This window comes from Lepus europaeus, chromosome 13 (assembly GCF_033115175.1).
Source record: "Lepus europaeus isolate LE1 chromosome 13, mLepTim1.pri, whole genome shotgun sequence".
Taxonomy (NCBI): Eukaryota; Metazoa; Chordata; class Mammalia; order Lagomorpha; family Leporidae; genus Lepus; species Lepus europaeus.
In genome coordinates this window covers 35640259-35662234 of record NC_084839.1, presented here as the reverse complement: position 1 = coordinate 35662234, position 21976 = coordinate 35640259, and the positions used below count along the sequence as shown (strand labels likewise).

The 21976-nt window shown below is 38.3% G+C and overlaps 1 protein-coding gene across 2 annotated transcripts in view; it reads left to right on the top strand.

Annotated features, from left to right (window-relative positions):
- Positions 1-21976, top strand: part of MAP4K3 (mitogen-activated protein kinase kinase kinase kinase 3) — a 206656-nt gene that overhangs the window by 127335 nt on the left and 57345 nt on the right. The window contains exons 13-16 of one of the 2 annotated variants that reach the window (XM_062209309.1): positions 5213-5291; positions 12277-12335; positions 13487-13549; positions 21168-21226. In XM_062209309.1, the coding sequence (XP_062065293.1) occupies positions 5213-5291; positions 12277-12335; positions 13487-13549; positions 21168-21226 (260 nt within the window). The remainder of the gene's footprint in view (positions 1-5212; positions 5292-12276; positions 12336-13486; positions 13550-21167; positions 21227-21976) is intronic. The other variant, XM_062209310.1, reaches the window with a different exon arrangement.

Below are 21976 nucleotides of genomic sequence, written 5' to 3'. Positions count from 1 at the left end.
GAATTATATTGCATAATATTTATGAATTATATTTTCCATAAAGGTAAGTAACTGTTTTTCCTTCAAAAGTAATAGCTTCAAAGGTATCATTTCCCATTCAAAAGAAGCATTGGATGTTGTAATAACTATGTGAAGAAAGTGCTGGCACCACCTGCTGAAGTGAGGCCTCCATGTGCTTAGGAAGAAGCTACAGATGTTTTCCACACAGGGCCTCTTTACTTCCTAGGTCGAAGGAATGTCCACAAAGGAACACTAAATAACAAAAGTTATCTCCATTCCACCTACCCCCAGGATATTTCTGTCTGAAAGTGGTAGTATTCTTAGAATGATTTTAATAAAGTGAAAGGAAAGCAAATAAAAGGGGGCCGGCGCTGTGGCACAGCAGGTAAAGCCACCACCTGAGGTGTCATCATCCCTTATGGGCACCAGTTCGAGTCCTGGCTGCTCCACTTCTGATCCAGCTCTCTGCTATGGCCTGGGAAAGCAGTAGAAGATGGCCCAAGTCCTAGGGCCCCTGCACCGGCATGGGAGACCCAGAAGAGGCTCCTGGCACCTGGCTTCGTATCGGCACAGTTATGACCGTTGCAGCCAATTGGGGAGTGAACTGGTGGATGAAAGACTTCTCTCTGCCTCTCCTCTCTCTGTGTAACTCTGACTTTCTTTCTTTCTTTTCTTTTTTTTTTTTTTTAAAGATTTATTTATTTATTGAAAGAGTCACAGAAAGAGTAGAGGCAGAGAGACAGAGAGAGAGGTCTTCCATCCGATGATTTGCTCCCCAATTGGCCGTAACGGCCGAAGCTGGGCTGACCCGAAGCCAGGAGCCAGGAGTTTCTTCCGGGTCACCCATCTGGGTGCAGGGGCCCAAGAACCTGGACCATCTTTTACTGCTTTCCCTGGCCATAGCAGAGAGCTGTGGAAGTGAAACAGCTGGGTCTCAAACCAGTGCCTGTGCTGTGGGATGCCTGCACTTCAGACCAGGGCATTAACCTGTTGCGCCACAACACCGGCCCCGTTTTTTTTGTTTGTTTTTTTTGTTTTGTTTTGTTTTGTTTTTAAGATTTATTTGTTTATTTGAAAGAGTTACATAGAGAGGTCTGACTTTCAAATAAATAAATAAATCTTAAAAAAAATCAAGAACTATTCCAACAGAAAACATAAAAGGAAAAAAATTTTGTTTACTAAGAAAGAGGACTAAATTGTTAGTGCCTCTGATATTACTTCATTGTATTTATCTCTTTATTCTTTTCATATAAGAATTGGAGATTTTTTTAATTACAGTTTTCTCCCCTGTAACAGCTATTCAGATATTAAATTTTGAATATTCGTATATATTCATCTCTTAATTTTTACTGGGGACCTGCCTTGAACACAACACATTCCCTATTCTTAACAATCTGAGGAGTAGGGGGGGAAAAAAAACAGTTTTTTTGTAGTTGTTAGGGAAGTCAGACTTTTAAAAACCTATCAGAGGCCGACACTGTGGCATAGTGATTTAAGCCTCTGCATGCAGTGTTGGCATCCCATGTGGGCACTGGTTAAAGTCCTGGCTGCTCAGCTTCCGATCCAGCTCCCTCCTGGAAAAGCAGCAGAGGATGACCCACGTGCTTGGGCCCCTGCATCCACGTGGGAGACCTGGAGGAGGTTTCTGGCTCTGCCTAGGGTTGACCCAACTCCAGCTGTTGCAGCCATTTGGGGAGTGAACCAGCAGAGGGAGGATTTCTCTCCCCACCCCCGCCCCAGCTTCCTTCCTCCTTCATTTATTGCTTTCTCCCTCCCTCTCTCCTTCCCTCTTTCTCAGTCTCCCCCCCCCCCCCCGTAAATTTGCCTTTCAAATAAATCTTTGTATTTTTTTTTAATTTATTTATTTTATTTGAAAGACAAAGTTACACAGAGAGAGAAGGAGAGGCAGAGAGAGAGAAAGGTCTTCCATCCACTGGTTCACTCCCCAGTTTGGCCGCAATGGCCGGAGCTATGGCAATCCAAAGCCAGGAGCCAGGAGCTTCTTCCAGGTCTCCCACGTGAGTGCAGGGGCCCAAGGAATTGGGCCATCTTCTACTGCTTTCCGAGGCCTTAAGCAGAGAGCTGGATCAGAAGTGGGGAAGCCAGGACTCAAACCAGCACCCACATGGGATGTTGGCACTGCAGGCAGCGGCTTTACCCACTTCGCCACAGCTCTGGCTCCTAAATAAATCTTTTTTAAAAACTCCATCAGCCAGAAGAAGCACCTGGCTCCTGGCTTCGGATCAGCGAGATGCGCCGGCCGCAGCAGCCATTGGAGGGTGAACCAACGGCAAAAAGGAAGACCTTCCTCTCTGTCTCTCTCTCTCTCACTGTCCACTCTGCCTGTCAAAAACAAAACAAAACAAAACTCCATCAGTACATTTTTAAGTGATAACCAGCCTCCATTTCTTGATATTTGAGTATACCTGCTCTCCTAAATTTTAGCATTGTTTAAATATAGTCGTTATCCTTAAATAAGATTCATGTAAAATGAATGCAATCACAACAAGCTTATATATGATTAAGAGCACATCAAGTGCGTAGATGTTTATTTCATTTGGTTAGGTTCTTATCCACTAAGTAGTAGATTAATGGATCTTTCTCACATTAAATAATAGATTTTGATGTGTGGTATTTATACTTAAAGTTACAGGTAACTTGACAAGATAGCTACAATTTATTTGAGTTTTTACTATCATTAGCAGTTAGTTGCTTTTCTTAAAAAATAACTAGAATGAACTGTGAATACCTGTAATGAATGAGGAATCAAATAATGGATGTGAGGGTGATCTGGCTGCAACATCTGTCACCCTATTGATTGCCAGGGCTGATTCGGCTGGCCTGGCTGGCTAGGTGTGTGTCCCCCCCCCCTTCCCTCAGTGCTCCGCGTGTGTCCCTCTGAAAGCTGCGCACTCAGTCGAAGAGAACGACCTTCAGTCAGGGATATACAAGTGGATGTGCTCCCCTACTAGAACCTCCAAACAGGCTCTCAAGAATCAGTCTATAAAGATTTTGCTTTCCATATTTCCCAAAATTCCTATCAATTTTTTGAAAGGCTAAGTGAGAGAGAGAGAGAGAGAGAGAGATCGATCGATCCTCCATTAGCTGGTTCACTCTCTAGATGGCCACAGTGGCTAGGGCTGGGCCAGGCTGAAGCCAGGTGCTTCATCTGGATCTGCCATGTGGGTGGCAGGGGCCCAAGCACTTGGGCTATCTTCTACTACTTTCCCAGGCAATTAGTAGAACTCTTGATCCAAAATAGAGTAGCCAGGACTTGAACCAATACACGTATGAGATGTTGGCATTGCTGGTGATGACTTAACCTGTTACGCCACAATGCCAGCCCCCAAAATTCCTACCAGTTTTAAGGGAGAAAATGAGAAAATATTGGGAGGGGTTTTTTTGTTTGTTTTTTAACTTTGTGATTGTGGTAGAAATATATGTGCCTGATTGTAAGTGCTTGGAAAAACTGAGGACCTGAAAAATACTTTGATAATGTTTAGTAAGTGTTAGAATTCACATGTCTAAATAATTGACCTAGAATATGGTCTTTGTAAAATGATGCTAAAGAATATCTTTTTCAAGGTCCAGCTTTCCACATTCAGATGAGCTCTATTGCAGAATCTATTCTGCTTACTTGACATTGTAATAAATGTAATATTCTTCTTAAAGAAATAGGTAAAACTCTTCCATTATTAGAAAACAAATTATGTAGCACTGCAGTATGTTACATATAATATTCTTTTGCATGCTTTCATTCCAAAATACAATCTTTCACTATCCTGACCTATTTAACAGATTGTTATAGCATCACTTTCTCTCAGACATGCAATGCTTATGTATGTCATTTTCAGTATTTTAAATCTTTTTTTAAATACTACTTTTTTGTACAACCATCAGAATTTATACATGTGAAAGGAAAATTCAGCCAAGTCTCCAGTTCACCTTTGTTCTAAAGGATGGAATATGACGTCTGGATAGCTGAATAGTCTCTCTTACAATCTTTTAACTTCTTGACATGGATGGTATTTTGTTCCTGCTGTATTATAGACTTCATTTTCAAAAGATTCTCATAAATTATATTTTCTGATATTTGAGCCCTTGACAAATCTCAAGTAGAGGATATACAGCTTCTATGTTTGCTAAGACCATTTTGCCGTCTCTTTAACTGGTTAGGTTCTATAAATAATTCCAAGGTGGAATCTTCTTTACAATTAAAAAGAATTGAATATTGGCATGTTTCTTACTCATGGGAATTATACCATCCTAGCTGTGACCAAGAACAATTAAGTCCACATAAACATAATTATAAGCTATATAATTTTCTACAATCTTAAATTAATTATATTTCAAATTATGGCAAAAAATTTAAACACAGAGCAGTATCCCCTATTGTCTATAAGTGTTTTATGTATTTTAAAAATCTGTGAGTTGAAGAATAAACCTTAAAAAGCACATGAGCTCAGTCATCATTAAATATACTCGCAAATGTAATCTTTAACAAGTACACTGCTATCTTTCCTTTCCCTTCAGATTTCTTAATGTCAGAATAGATCCAATGTGCTTCATGTACTTGATTCATCCTTGTAGAGTGAATCTAGACAAGTCCTATGTTGCACATACAAGTAAGCAGACTATATTATTGCTTGTATTTAATTTCATATGTATTTTATGTAGTCACAGAAGTGCTATCTCTTGTATAAATGTTGATTTATGATAATATAAATATATCTTACCTTAATTCTTTGAGCTACTATTGTAATTGGTTTTTTAAGATTTTATTAAATTTATTTTTGGAATAGCAGAGAAATAGAAACAGACATAGATCTTTCTCCTGTTAATTAACTCCCCCAAATACCCACAACTGCCAGAATTGGGCCAGACCAAAGCCAGGAACCCAGAATTCAATCCAAGTCTCCCATATGGATGTCAAGGACCCAAGTTCTTGAGGTATCATCTGCAGGTTCCCAATGTGTGCATTAGCAGGAAGCTGGAATGAGAAACAGAGTTGGCACTCAAACCCAGACACTCCAATGCAGGCATCCCAAGCAGTGTCTTAACCACTGTACCCAGTGCCCGCTCCGTGATTGCCTTAAAAATATTTGCACAATTATTACTTAAAATGAAATATATTTCTTTCGAATATGGTAATTTTGCAGGCAAAACTGATCTGATTATCAACTCATACAGCGTTGAATTTATTCTTTTCTAGCCTCTTGTTGCGGTACCGCATAGAATTCACTCAACAAGTAGAAATGTGAGAGAAGAAAAAACACGCTCAGAGATAAACTGTGAGTATATTCTGTACATGGTTCATAATATAACAATGGAAAATAAGATTGCCAGTTGTAATTCAGTTATTTTTATTTTATTTTCTTCCAAATAGTTTTTCTGACCAAACACTGTTAAAGGTAAAGTTTAATTAGGGAAATAAGACTTTCTTTTTCTTATTCATGTGGAATTTTTGGTGGCAAGATGGGAATGTGTTTAGTTTGTTACTGGGAGAAGTAAAATTTCTGGAATAGGCAAAATAGAAGTAATGAAGTACTTTTTAAATTCATATGTGCATGTAACTTACCTAGAGAGCTTGTTAAAATGCCTCTGACTCACTAGATCTGTGATGAGATCTGCAATTCTTTATTTCTAACAAGCTCCCAGGTTATACACAGTGAATAGCAAGGAGAGTCCTAAGGTCACACTTCGAGTAGCCTCTGAGGGATCTGGGAATTTTAGAAATGGATTCCTTATACCCACTTTTCTGCAAATCCCAATTCAGTAGGTCTTTAGTTAAGCCACAGACTTTTAAAAATAGATCTCTAGGTAACTGTTCCAGACAACCAAGTTATAGAGCCACTAAGACAGACTACTCAGTTCTCATGAGATTGGAAATTTTAAACTCATCAATGATAAACTCTCCCAGTAGGAACTCCTGGAATCGGAGTGTGTTAACTTTTCCTTGGAAGCATTTGTTCCCTGTGACTTAAAATGCTCATTTCTTACAATATGGTTTATAGTAACAGTTCTCTGTCAGTTAAAGACTCATCCTGAGGGACCTGAAGGCCAAAATGAGTCTTACTGGAATTAGGAAATAGAGGAATTTAAGATGACTACAGGTCTACAATTTTTTTAAATTTTTGGCTGGGTTAGTAATGGTAGTGGTAACATACTTTAATGAAGATAAATCCATCTCTCTATTTCAACAGCCAGGTGAGCTAAGTGGTAGCAGGTACTATTTCCACTTGGTAGAAAATAAAAAGGAAATGCAGAGATGAAGAGATTTGACTGCGGATGGAGTCATGCACCAAGTTAGCAAGTCATACATCTCTCAAGTCTCCATCTCCAACCAAACTAGTGGTCTTTTACAGACACTGCTTCATTTCAGGAACCACGTTAGTACCCTGTGGGGTCTTTATCCTGGAAGTCCTTTTTCAGCAGCCTTGGAATCTTGGCTAAATCGTACAACGTTTATCAAGTTCCCTGGCAAAGTTTTGTGCTGGTGATAGCTAGAAATGCTCTTTTTTTTTTTTTTTTTTTTCCCCACAGATAGAGTTAGACAGTGAGAGAGAGAGACAGAGAGAAAGGTCTTCCTTCCTTCAAGAGCTCCAACTGGGACTGGAACCCGGGGTGCTGGCGCCGCAGGCGGAGGATTAGCCAAGTGAGCCATGGCACCGGCTTGATCTGTTTCTATATTCTTAATGATGTAATAATTTCAGTTTATTCCATGACAAAACACATTTAATTTTTTCATCAACCATACACTGACCACAATGTGAAGATTTAAGTAAAGAATCTATTGGCTAGAAAGCCCAAGGAAGATTTAACTGCTAAAGTTTAAATTGTTAATCCTAGACCATTTCCCTAGTGTAAAAAAGGATGCTTAGCAAAATTTCAGGCAAGTTACCATGTTGTGATCCAGCATAAAACAGGGACAATCTTTACTCAGTTTTCAGGTGGGCGAACAGCAGTTGATACACAGTATACCCCGGGAGTGCCGGCGCCGCAGGCAGAGGATTAGCCAAGTGAGCCACAGCACCGGCCCATTATTTGTTTTTATAACCTGGTCACTTTCAAGACCATTGATATAAAAGAAGAGGAGCAAATATAAACACTTTTGAAAAGAAGAAAAATAGATTACTACAATATAGTTTAGTGAGTAAGAACTTAAGCCAAACTCTGGTATTTTCAACCAACATGAAGAAAAGAGTGAGGTCTTGGGAATTAGGGTTGTGGTATAGTGGAAAATGGCCCAAGTGCTTGGGCCCCTGCCACCCATGTGGGAGACCCAGAACAAGCTCCTGGCTCCTAGCTTTGGCCTGGCCCAGTCCCAGCCGTTGTGGCCATCTGGGGAGTGAGCCAGTAAACGGGAGATATCTGTTTCTCCCTCTCTTGCTTAACTCTTTCAAATAAATAGATTTTTAAAAAAAAATAAAAAGTGAAGTCTCAAAATATAACCACTTTTATAATATTTTAACTTTGAATGGGAAAATGTATTGTGAATATTATTATGAGGATACTTCAAAAAGTTCATAGAAAATGGAATTAAAAGAGAAGCTTATTTTGGTACTGACCCCTCCCACCACAAAAAAAAAAACCAGAAAAATAAAAGAAATCCATGCATATAAAGGGTCTCTAAACCCTTGTTTTATGCATGTTAATGGAGTTGTTATGCTAAAACTATGCATGTATTTCAAATACACCAAAATAAATTTATTTTTAAATTCAATTTTTCCATGAATATTTTTAAGTCTCATTATACCAGTTAAAGATCATGAGATTTGAATATTTAGCAATATGAGGCAGAGGTTTAAAAAAAAAACGTTAAGAAACATGGTCCTATACTATCTGCAGTTATGTGTTCTTGAGTGTGTATGTACTATATAACTATAAATGGCTCAGATAACAAAGTGTGGCCTTTAGAGACAAGCAGGCTCTTCCTACCTGTCCAGATATAATTGCACATCAGAAATTACAAGTGAACTTTTAGCAAGCTATTTTTTTAACTTTTTAAAATTTACTTTTTAAGGAATACAAATTTTATAAGTACAACTTTAGTAATATAGTTCTTCCCACCCACACTCCCACCCCCTTTTACCTCTCCCTTTGCCAGTCCCATTAAGATTCATTTTCAATTAACTTTGTATACAGAAGACCAACTCTATATTAAGTAAAGATTTCAAAAATTTGCACAAGCACATACACACACACAAAACTGTTTGAGAACTAATTTTACAGTTAACTCTCATAATGCAACTCATTGAGAACAGAGGTCCTGCATGGGGAGTTAATAATGCACAGTGATTCTTCTTGTTAATTTAACAATTAACACTCTTACATGACATCAGTGATCACCTGAGGCTCTTGACATGAGCTACCAAGGCTATGGAAGCCTTTTGAATCCACAGTCTCCATCAGTATTTAGACAAGGTCAAAGTGGAAGTTCTCTAATCCCTTCAGAGAAAAGTGCCTCCTTCTTTAATGGCCACTTCTTTCCACTGGGGTCTCTCTCACAGAGATCCTTCATGTAGGACATTTTATTTTTAAAGATTTATTTAGGCTGGCGCTGTGGCTCTCTAGGTTAATCCTCTACCTGTGGCACTGGCACCCCAGGTTCTAGTCCTGGTTGGGGCACCGGATTCTGTCCCGGTTGCTCCTCTTCCAGTCCAGCTCTCTGCTGTGGCCTGGGAAGGCAGTGGAGGATGGCGCAGGTGTTTGGGCCCTGCTCCCGGATGGGAGACCAGGAAGAGGCTCCTGGCTCCTGGCTTCAGATCGGTGTAGCACACCGGCCACAGCCCACTGGCCACAGCGCGCCAGCCATAGTGGCCATTTGGGGGGTGAACCAATGGAAAAGGAAGTCCTTTCTCTCTGTCTCTCACTAACTCTGCCTGTCAAAAAAAAAAAAAAGATTTATTTATTTATTTGAAAGTCAGAATTACACAGAGAGAGAAGGAGAGGCAGAGAGATAGAGATAGAGAGACAGAGAGGAAGGGAGGGAGGGAGGGGTCTTCCATCTGCTGGTTAAACTCCTCAATTGGTTGCAATGACTGGAGTTGTGCTGATACAAAGCCAGGAGCCAGGAGCTTCTTCCAGGTTTCCCTTGTGGCTGCAGGGGCCCAAGGAGTTGGGCCACCTTCTACTGCTTTCCCAGGCCACAGCAGACAGCTGGATCTGAAGAGAAGCAGCCGGGACTCGAAATGGGACGCTAGTGTTGAAGGCTGTGGCTTTGACCTGCTGCGTCATAGCGCCGACCCCATTAGCAAGCTATTAAAACTAACATATATCCCGTCTTGATAAAGGTCTATTGAACCACTTTCACCTATGCTTGTCTTCAAATTCCAAAATGAAATCTGTAATAAAGCTACATGAAGACAGTCTTCAATTCTGGTGTTACTGTCACTGTGAACATGCCCATCTGTCCCACCAGAACACAGGGAAGCTGTCTTACTAAGAGCTGGGACTGCAGTGGGTATGCAGTAGCACTATTCCTGCACTCTGTGGATAGAGAATGCACTCCCAGAAAGAGGAGCAGAGATTTATTTCTGACCTTGCACTGGCATCACTCTGCCATTCTCTTCAAATTCCCTGAGGTTATGACAAGCCTCTGTCACAGAATATTCCAACAACTGTATAAATAATTATTGGTCAGTTATCCCAGACTGCAGCACTGTTTCTAAAGGTCTTATTAATGTCAAAAACTCCAATGCATCTGTCATTGTCTATGGTTATGGTCTCTGTTTTCTCTACTATCTCTTTGCATATAAGATAAGCTACCACCAAAAATTCGTATTTTAATATACAGAGAAAAACTCATTTTTTGTGTTTTTGAGAGTTTCAACATGATAAATTGCTGCCAAAAGTCATTTTACTATGGCAGACAAAAGGGCCCGAGTCATTTCTTCTTCAGCAAACCTTTGCTTATAATATGTGTTTTTTTTTTAATTTTAAAGATTTATTTATTTATCTGAGTTACACAGAGAGAGAAAGGGACAGAGAGAGAAAGAGATACAGAGATCTGTTGGTTCACTCCTCAAATGACCAAAACAGCCAGGGTCCGGCCAGGACGAAGCCAAGAGCCTGAAGCTTCTTCCCAATTTCCCACATGAGGGCAGGGGCCCAAGCACTTGGCCATCTTCCACTACTTTCCCAGTCGCATTAGCAAGGAGCTGGATCGGAAGCAGAGCAGCCAGGACTCGCGGCGCTCATATGGGATGCTAGTGCCACAGGCAGCAGCTTTACCTGTTATGCCACAACACTGGTCCCTGCTTATCATATTTAACTGAAGGCAAAGGGACCTTCCTAAAAGGGAAGGTCCTTTCTGCAGGTGAGTTAGTTTTTAAAAACTAAATATCATTCAGTTTAATAGAGAAAATACTGGTTGCATGCACAGGCACCAAGTAGTTGTAAACATAAAACATTATCAAGAGGAACATATATACACAGTTACCAAAATAAATTACTTTTCAAAGACTATCATTATAGACAATAGCATTACTGAGCATGCTTCTATATATCATACCTCATGAAAATCAAAAAACATCCTAAAATGCAGACATCTCTTAGGACAACAAGACTTAAAAACTTTAAATACCAAATACACATATCACTAAAAGTAGTAGTTTAAAATTCTATTGCTACTTCAACATACCAGAGAGATATGACACCCTATTATTGGGAAACAGAGAAGAATAAAGGATGTGTTTTATGCATTCATTAAGAGTTTCAGAAAATTTGGGGTATAGGTATCTCACTTTAAGTAGCATATATATGCGTATGCACTTTGGGGTTGAGAATCACTGATATAAGTAAGCAGTGATTCAGAAATAGCTGCACTTTGCTAGAATCTAACAATGTAATTTTTAAATAAAATCTGCTAACAAGATGGAAAGTATTTTAGATTTCTCATAGTACTAAATGACAGAGAAAGCTGTCTAAATCAACTACAGAGACATCTTCACATTTTGTAGATTAAAGAAATGACAAACATTTCATATTACCTTTTTTTAACCTAAAAATCTTTTGTTTAAGGTATACAAACTTCATGCATTTTATTATTTTTTGTATAATGAAAAATAATGGGAAATGGATCTACCTTCTTGCTAATATAGACCCTGGAAGGCAGCAGTGATGTCTCCCAAGTGACAGGGTCCTTGATACGCATGTGGAAAACCTGGATTGAATTCCCTTGCCTCCTCCCCACCCACCGCAGCCACTGCAGGCACTTGGGGGAGTATAGCTGTGGATGGGATCCTCTTGATCGTCTTTTTCTGTGTTTCAGCCTCTCAAAATAAATATCTTTTAAAAAATGGAAAGTGGTCTCATTTGCTAAGGGAATCATTTTCATCAACCTATTTTTTATGGGAAAACTACCAAATTTCAATTATGTGGCTCCAGGAGAAACTTTAAGACAATTTTATACAGTCATAAAAAAGCAAATCCCACTTGTGAGCTTTCTGTATAATGCATCATGCTTTATTTTAGAAGTATCTTTTTTTTTTTTTTTTGACAGGCAGAGTGGACAGTGAGAGAGAGAAAGACAGAGAGAAAGGTCTTCCTTTTGCCATTGGTTCACCCTCCAATGGCTGCCGCGGTAGGCGCGCTGCAGCCGGCGCACCGCGCTGATCCGATGGCAGGAACCAGGTGCTTATCCTGGTCTCCCATGGGATGCAGGGCCCAAGTACTTGGGCCATCCTCCACTGCACTCCCTGGCCATAGCAGAGAGCTGGCCTGGAAGAGGGGCAACCGGGACAGAATCCGGCTTCCTGACCGGGACTAGAACCTGGTGTTCCGGCGCCGCTAGGCAGAGGATTAGCCTATTGAGCCGTGGCGCTGGCCAGAAGTAACTTTTTTTTAAGAGCATTTCTAGGGGCCGGTGCCGTGGCTCACTTGGGTTAATCCTCTGCCTACGGTGCCGGCATCCCACATGGGCGTCAGGTTCTAGTCCCGGTTGCTCATTTTCCAGTCCAGCTCTGCTGTGGCCCAGGAAGGCAGTGGAGGATGGCCCAAGTCCTTGGGCCCCTGCACCCGCATGGAAGACCAGGAGGAAGCACCTGGCTCCTGGCTTCGGATCAGCGCAGTGCGCCAGCCATAGCAGCCATTTGGGGAGTGAAACAACAGAAAAGGAAGACCTTTTCTCTCTCTCTCTCTCTCTCTCTCTCTCTCTCCCTGTCTAACTCTGCCTGTCTAACTCTGCCTGTCAAAAAATATATATATAAACATATATATAAACATATAACATATATATAAACATATAAACATATCTGCAACTTTTTTCTATTTTAGTTGGCCAAGTAAAATTTGATCCACCCTTAAGGAAGGAGACAGAACCACATCATGAACTTGTAAGTAATGTAATTTGAAATGTTAACTCTGAAAATGAAAGATTTAAATTTTCTTGGTAATACATTGTTACTGACTAAAAGTGCTAGTAATTAATATTTTCAAAATCATTTGGGGAAAACAAAATGGTAAGTAATTCTGAAATTCAAAAAAATAAATCTGTGTTGCTGAGATTGAATATTTTCAAAATTAATTATGAGAAACTTGCTGGTTTTACCCTTCCCTGACTAAATGCTTTTAATACTAGCATTTTGGTTTTTTCTTTTTTTCAATTTTTGAGGAGAGTTTTAGGTATGTCTTTATTAGAATAAATGCAGTAGCTTCTAATCATTAGTGTAGAGTCATATCTGTTGAGTACTGAAACTCGAGAAGACACAAAGCATATACGTGGATGGTAGATCAAGTTTGTCATTCATGTAAGACTGCCAAATGTATGGATATTCTTTTCATGTTACTTTTGTTGTTTTATATACACATTTCCAGAAGCAAAATATATTAGGTATACTCTTAGACGCAAAATGGTTTTCAAATACTTGAGACACTAAAGATCTATGCAATAAAAAATTAATCCTAGTAAAATTATTTTCCAGAGCTCTAATTTATATCTGTTTGATTTTTTTCTTTGCTATTTGTTAATGAGAAGAAAGTAATTGTGTTAATAATACTAAAGACTGAAGTGAGAACTTTCTTGTTAAATGTAACATCTGCTTTGATTGAATCATACCAAAGGAGTTGTTGGTTAGCCTTCATCTTACAGAGATACTTTCATTAAGTTTACCAGAATGAAGGAAGAGAGTGTTAAAGGAAAAAATCTTAAAATGACATTTATGCAGAGGGATAGAATAGATTAAGAAGAAAAAATAGTCATGTTGTTTATAAATGCTAATTATATTTTGTTAAGACAGAGTTTATTTTCTGTTTCTCTTTTTAAGTCAGCATTGCATGTATTTACGTTCTATACTAATTTAGTAACTGCATTATGAAGCAAAGTTATTGCAACATTGCTTTTTAGAAGCTGCTTAATATAGTTTGCATTTGCCTTAATAAAATTATGTTAGTGGGACTTACTTCACTTGTGAAAGTTTCCCTTTGTGAATTTGTGGCTTTCAGTCTAAGTGTAAATAACTTGGGTTTCTTGGTCTCTGCTAAACAGCCCGACAGTGATGGTTTTTTCGACAGTTCAGAAGAAATATACTACACTGCAAGATCTAATCTGGTATTTCTCATCTTCTGATTTTCTTTGTCAGCATTGTTTTAGTCTTGTGGTTTTTTTTTTTTTTAGATCAAACATTTTGTGTAGTTTTAATGAAACAATTTAAGCATTGTTTTATAAATTGCTATCATTTAACAAACTTCTGTATATTAAAGTACTTGAGAAATTTTTTTCCCATAACAAGTTAAATAACTATAGCTATTCAGATACATTGTTATAGAAATAAATTATTTTACTTTTTAAGAAAAACATTAATTTTCTCACAAAAAAATGGATTTTTTTAAAACTGACATTTTTCTATAAATGTACAGTTTTAGCGACATGACTTGTTTTAATGAACCAGAAAACCATCCATGTATATATATATCCATTCATATATATATATAACTATATATTATGTTATACATAATATATGGACATATATACATATATATAATTGCTTAAAAATTTACACATTAACAGTGAAAGTATTCTCAGATAAAATTGTAATTTTTCAGTGTTATGTCTTGTTTTCTCAAGAAAATATTTGGATTATGACATCTGAAATTATAAATATTAAGACTGTCTTACCATTATATAAGAAAAAATGCTAAGTTAATGGTAATTAATATTAAACAGTACTTTCAAAAAATAGTTTTTTCTTCCTCTGTGGATGACCAGAGCCCCAAGGGACCCCCACATCGACTCCCAAATTGTAGTTTTCTCCCTTTTCAATGCGATTTTTGTTTCTATTTCCTTCCTCTCTACCTTAATGATAACTCTTTCAGTTCAGGTTGGTTTTAATGATTCTTTTTACAAATTCTTAAGCTTTATGCCCTTTAACATTTGTAAAACATAAAAGCTTTTAAACATGTTTCTTTTTCTAAAGAATTTTTCTGAAGTTTTTCTTTCTGAAACTGCTCTTTGAACTGAAAATTCTTACATCTGTAAACTCTTAGCCATGCCACAAAATATGTGATGGATTGCCAAGATTTTGCCAGGTGACTGCTGTTGATGGGGGAAAGCTATAGGTACTCTATAGGTACTATAGAGATGAGAGAAGGAGAAGAACCTATACTCTTATGTGGCTTGTCTGATTCTTTGGAAGGAGAAAGATTGATTCTGGTATTTAGTACTGTATAGGAACCATTGTGTGTTCTTCAGTAAGAGAATAGACAGATGCCACTCATTTTTCATGGGAACTGATGTGGGAACAGTCATCCACATGGACCACAATTGTAAGGGATGTCAGGTAATCAGCTGAAATTATGAAACTCTTTCTATTACTGGAAATATGGGAGTATCTCTAAGGTAGATTTAAGTCATCACAGTGTGCCTGTGTTTAACAGTCAGATAGAGCCAGTATTGGAGGTAGGGAAAAAGCAGTGGACAAGCTGGGAGGGCAGAGGTAGGCCATCTCAAAAGAAAGGGGCTTGTATCCAGTGGCTTAGAGAATAACCATCGGAGGGGACATAGGAGATAGATTGTTGGAAGTGAACATTATCAGTGATTTCTGAATTGAAAGTTTCTTCAGAATTGTGTGTGTGTGTGTGTGTGTGTGTATAAAGACAGAAGGGTACTTAGTGACGTTTGCTGTGGAAATACAGGGCCATTGAATTAAAAGTTTAATTTCTTTTTTTTTTTTTTTTTTTTTTTTTGACAGGCAGAGTGGACAGTGAGAGAGAGAGACAGAGAGAAAGGTCTTCCTTTTGCCGTTGGTTCACCCTCCAATGGCCGCTGCGGTAGTGCGCTGCGGCCGGTGCACCGCGCTGTTCCGATGGCAGGAGCCAGGTGCTTCTCCTGGTCTCCCATGGGGTGCAGGACCCAAGGACTTGGGCCATCCTCCACTGCACTCCCTGGCCATAGCAGAGAGCTGGCCTGGAAGAGGGGCAACCGGGACAGGATCGGTGCCCCAACCGGGACTAGAACCCGGTGTGCCGGCGCCGCAAGGCAGAGGATTAGCCTGTTGAGCCACGGCGCCGGCCAAAAGTTTAATTTGACTATACGATTTATTAATTCCTCCATGCAGAAAAGATAACAACCAACCAAGACACGTGACACTTTGGAGTGCTTTCCTATACCCTGTATGGGAACTAGCCTGGTAACCTGAGGAAGTTGTGTAATGATTCTGACCCCTGGAACCGCTCCCATCCCAATCCTTCCCCTATCCTGCCCTGTAATCAGGAGTTTATTGTAATACAGGGGAGCAGTTGCCAGTGTTCTTGTGACAGAATGAGACTTCGGGGACAGTTAACCTGTGGATAGTTCTGGCAGAGAGGGTTAAGTGAAATGTTTGTCAAGTGCTACAGTTTATAAAATCAACCTTAAAATACTCACTTCGAATGATAACAAAAACTAACATTTAGCTGAAGGATTTTATATTCAGATGTTAATTCTAAGCACTTTATATTAATTTATTATCTTTGTTTTACACATAGGGTATTTAAGGTACAAAGAAAGTAAAATTTATTACTTAGCTAAGAACAGCTGAGCTAGGATTTGACCTAAGCTGCTTGGTGGGGAGTTGTTGATTCCCATTCAACAGCATCATTTTGTTTGTTTTGTTTTGTTTTGTTTTTACTAATACTGAGCTTCCCCCTCCCATTTGTAATCAACATGTCTGTCATCATTTTTTACTGTAGTAAAAATAAAATATGTAGATAAAATTTTTCATTTAACCATTTTTAAGTTGTACATTCCAGTGGCATTAAGGACATTCCTGTTGTTGATAACCATCATCACTATCCATCTCCAGAACATTTTTATCTTCCCAAACCGAAACACCATTCCCACTGAACAGCAACTCCCCATTCCTTCTTCCCCCGGCTCCTTGCTCTGTCTTCTATTGCAATTTGACTACTCTAAGTTTTTGACTTAAGAATTTGACTACTCTAAGTATCTTGGTTAAATGGAATCATACAATAATTGTCCTTTTTTTATGACTGGCTCGTTTCACTTAGCCAAATGCCATAGTATCTTCATGTTTCTTCCATATTGTAGCATGTTTCAGAATTTCTTTAAGGCAGAATGATGTTTATGTAAATGTCACATTTTGTTCATCCATTCACCCACTTGGGTTGGACACTTGGGTTGCTTCTGCCTTTTAATGACTGTGAACAATGCTGCAATGAACACAGTTGTGCACATACTTGTTTGAATCCCTAGTGTCAGTTCTTTTGGGTATCCAGCCAGTTGTGAAATTACTGGATTATATGGCAATTCTGTATTAACTTTTTGAGAAACTACCATGGTGTTTTCCACAGCTACTTCACCATTTTACATTTTCACCAGCAGTGCACAAAGATTCCAATTTATCTACATCCTCAACACTTGTTATTTTCTGGGTTTTTGTTCATTTGCTTGGTTCGGGGTGGGTTTTTTGTTGTTCTTGTTGCTGTTGCTGTTTTTTAAGATTTGTTCATTGAAAGGCAGAGTAACATAGAGAGAGGGGTAGAGAGAAAGAGATCTTCCGTGCACTAGTTTACTCCCAAATGGTTGCAACAGCTGGATTGGCCAGGCTAAAGCCAGGAGTGGGACCTCCATCCAGATCTCCCACATGGATGACAGGGACTCAAATACTTGAGCCAGCATCTGCTGCTTCCCAGGTGCATTATTAGCACAGAACTGAATTGGAAGCAGAGCAGTCAGAGCTCAAACTCAGGCACTCCTATGTGGGATGCAGGCATCCCAAGTGGGAGCGGAATCCACTGTACCAGAACACCTGTGGAATGTAAAGAAGTAATAACACAGTGACTATGCTCAGGAAGCTTTAGATACACCTAACCTACTGATTCATCCTGTACTTGCAATATGAAATTCATATTATACAGTTTTGAGGCTTCTTATCTGCTTTTATATCAGTCAGAAACCTGCTTGATAAAATAATATTCTGACCTCACTTGCTTTTCTTACTTTTTAAGAATAAGAAACTTCTGGGCCAGCGCCGTGGCTCAGTAGGCTAATCCTCCACCTGCGGCGCCGGCACACCAGGTTCTAGTCCCCGTCAGGGCGCCAGATTCTGTCCCGGTTGCCCCTCTTCCAGTCCAGCTCTCTGCTATGGCCCGGGAAGGCAGTGGAGGATGGCCCAAGTGCTTGGGTCCTGCACCCACATGGGAGACCAGGAGAAGCACCTGGCTCCTGCCTTCGGATCAGCGCGGTGCACCGGCTGCAGCAGCCATTGGAAGGTGAACCAACAGCAAAGGAAGACCTTTCTCTCTCTCTCTCTCTCTCTCTCTCTCACTGTCCACTCTGCCTGTCAAACAAACAAAACAAAAAAGGAATAAGAAACTTCTGGGGCTGGCAATGTGGGGCAGCCAGCTATGCAACCACGTGAAAACACGTTCAGGATGATTTGACTGTAGACCTCCATCCCAATTCTGAGTGCTAGTTTGAGTCCCAGCTCTTTGCTTCTGATCTGCCTTCCTGTTGATGCATTTGGGAAAGCAGTGGAAGGAGGCCCAAGTATTTGGGCCCCTGCCACCCGGGTGGCAGACCTGGATGGAATTTTTTGCTATTGGCTGGCCCAGCCCTGGTCTTTGTAGCCATTTGAGGAATGAAACAATATATAAAAGATCTCTCCTCTGTTCTCCTCCTCTGTAATTCTGCCTTTGAAATAAATAAATAAATATTTTGTTTTTAAAAAATAAAAAGCTTCTTTGTATTATCCTGGAGTCTCTATTTCTGTAAATCATCTATCACGTTTAAAGGTATCTCACTAACTTACTTGTTTAAAGGTATATCTCACTTGTTTGTACCATAATTTTCTGTTCCTTTGATAAACAAAATTTCTTCTTTCCTCTTTTTCATGGATAAGTAAGGTACATAGCTGAAGTATTTTTTTATTTTGTATTCTTGTAGCCAGCTGTATCAGTTCTGTTGACTGCCTGCTGTTTTTTCATCAGGTGTATATTTTAATCTCCCAGGGAAATTAAAAAACAAGATTTTTATTGATTATTTTTCTTTTGCAGTACTGTTCTGTATCCTTTGTTCTTTTTCAGATCTTTATTACCCCATTACCCTTAAAAGCTCCATTCTAGATTTAGCAATACTCTCTCATTCATTTAAAAAAAAAAAAAAAAGCTACTGAAATTAGGACTTTCTACTCAGAAAAGTATTTTAATTGGGCTACGATACCCATCTTTGCTTTGATTTGAGCCTTCATGTTGAATCTGTGCTAGGTCACTGCATGTTTTCAGTCTATGTCGTTAGTTAATTGACTTTACCATGAAGTTAAACATTGTCATTAACTGGTTGATGCCTGGTTAATGCTGATTTCTTTTATGCTGGCATGTTCGAATACATAATTTTGGTAGTATTTTTCTGGGATGGAATAGCCTCCAAAACCTTTTTTGAGAAGCTTTTTAGACCAGTCTGAGACCGCCCTAAAGATACATAAGTGGCTGCTGACCTTGCCTATGTTTTGTTTCTTTCCTTTTTCTTTATTTTTCCTCATTTCCCTGTCTGAATGTCTGGCATATAGTAGTTGCTTGGTAAATAATAGTGTGTTAAGTAAGATATCTGTTAGAAGAATTTCATGAAATAACATTAGCTGATAATATGCCTACCACTTTGTTCCATGGTTGCTATGATGTAATTTAGGAAGAAGAAATTGTTAATAAAGAATGAGCCTCTTTCAATTTCAGCATCCCATTAGGAGTTGAGATGTGACATGTTTAATTATTAAACTTTATCTATGTTTCCCCTGACCTGAATGTTATTGACCTATGCTTGCTTTTCTGTTAAAATATTACTTCAGTTATTTTAGACTCTCCCCTTACCCTCTTAGGTACACTGTTGATTTCAGTTGATTTTCTTTTTTCAATCATTACCGTCAACCTGCTAATGATCATGAATCAGATGAGCTAAATACTCTTATGACATATCCATCTTTATATAACAGAAGCCATGGTCACTCTGCAAGAATGTATACTTTTGGAATTTGTCATTTGAATAAAGGATTAAGAGATTGTATTGTCCAGAGGTGGTGCTGGACTATAGAGGCCCAGTTACCTATTCCTGAAGAAAATAAAACTTGAACCTAGTAGCATATTCATAGAGATTAGTCACTAAATACCCAGGTTTAAAGATTCCTAAATAAAATCATGACCACTTAAATTGTACAGAACAGTAATTGTGTCAGTCACATGATGACGGTGATTTTTATCCAATTAAGATATATTATAAATTAAAGAGAACAAATGTATTTTTTCATTAGAATTCCATGTGATACCAGGCAGTTGTCAACCAGTCTTTTCTGTATATGATGTATTTTGTCACCTGTAAAAACACTTATTACTGTGCATGCATGAAAAGACATAAATATTGAAGGAGACAAAATTTGAGCTTTGTCTAAACCAGAATTTTGATTTTGATTTTGATTTTGATCAGATATTCTCTGACAGGTTTTGGAGTAAATTCTAAAAGTGTTTTTCTCTTAAATATAATGCATTGCTTAGAATACTCATATTCTTAGACTTAGTATTTTTGAGGTCTAGAATTATCTTTGTGTGTCCTAAGGATGAAGTATTAGTTAGGTATTTGTAGGAAAATACACAATTGGCCCTTGAACAAACAATTATTCAGCATGCCTTCAGTGTGTGTTAAGCTTCACCTTGGGCTGTAGGGAAAGGAAGTAGATTTCACATTTCCCTTTGCCTGAGTAGCTCACAGCCTGGCTACTGATTTCCAGACTTGTAAATAAGTTAGAATGCAGTGTCAGTGCTAGGAGGAGGTTTGTGTGTGAAAGGCTGTAGAGTCATGAAGAAGGCTGCAAATAGCCGCCTTCGGACAGCTGTGGAAGGCTGCTCCAAGGCAACTTTGACGTGAAGTCTTGAGCCAACAATGTGCTGTAAAACACTTTAAATACACTGTATGCTAATGAAAATAAGGTTCATTTAAAATGTTAAATCTCTCCTCTCTCCTTTTTAAGAAGGGGAGAAAAGGCAATTTCCTACTTGCCTTGGTTGTTGGAGAGCACATTTCTTTTTCTCAAGAAAACAAATGAGTCAAATGCAAATATTATCCATCCCTGCACATTTTTATTCTTGACAATCTGCAACTCATAGTACTCAGCAAAAATTTTTTTAAAACAATTGAGAATTGTCTTAATATTCATTTGAACCTTTGCTATTTTAGAGTTCACGTATATAATGTACTTTTAAAATAGCATCCAGTTCTGTGTCTTGAAAGCAATTACCACATGAAGCAGTAATAGAAATGCAGATGTATATATATACATAAATTATTTGAGATCCTATATATATAAAGTCAGACCAAGATTTTGTTGCTTTTTCTTTTGTCATCATTTTTACTTCATTATAACTTGAGAATAAGTACCTTGTTTGAGTTTTTTTTCCAGTATCAAAACTGATATTTGAAATGTAATTACAGTAGCAATAGCTATAAATGAATCTTGCATATATTATTTGGAAAAATACCCAGAAACCCACTCAAATAGTGAAATCAGAACCACAAACTTCTGAAATCTTATTGTTTTAAGCTCTACCATGCAGTCTTTTTAAGAACACACAGCAATACAGATTTATTTGGGGTTTGAGGTGTCTCTTTTAAGAATAATATATATTAGTGTATCATGTTGTGTGATGTACTACTATTTTGCTAAATATTTACTTTGTACTATTAGGATCTACAACTAGAATATGGACAAGGACACCAAGGTGGTTACTTTTTAGGTGGAAACAAGTAAGTAAAGTTCTCTTAAAATTTTATTTAAATTCAAATATAATTAAATTGCCTTTATATTTTAATATTTATGATAGTAAATTGTATTGTCTTGATAGATATATTCTATACTATGCTTTTAACTTTTTCCCACTGCATTCCCACTCATCACTTAATAATTTTCACAAGGAAGATCAACATAAAATTTTTTATATCAAGTTACTTTGCTACTCTTACCTGTTAAAACTAGGTATATTCTAAGTAAAGATAAACATATATCAGCAATTGAGTTCTTTCATTTCTAAAGCTGACAGGTTTATTCTTTACAAAACTTGCTTTGGTATATCTCCCAGTTATGTTGGCTACTAAGAATAACTGGAATTATTTACATTATATAGAAACCTTCATCTTAACATTTTAGTTGTTAGAGTCTTTTGATAGTAGTTAAAATTTATATCTGAAGTCTTAAAAGTTATTGTTACAGAAAACAAATTCATTAGTTATTCAATGCCTATTCTACCCCCAGGCACTGCGTAGGCCAGGGCAACCACAGGCAGGATTCAAAAATCAATAAATCTATAGCAAGCTAATTTTTAAGTTGATAATTTTGTTATGGCCTGCAAATAATGTTACAAATATCGAAATGGCCCTTGGCAGAAAAAAGGTGTCCCACTGTAGGCAGTAGGAACACAGTGGTCAAAGGGCAGCTTTATAAACTTTAACCATTCAAGTTGTTCATATGCCAGAGTCAATGAGATGTGGGAGACAGGA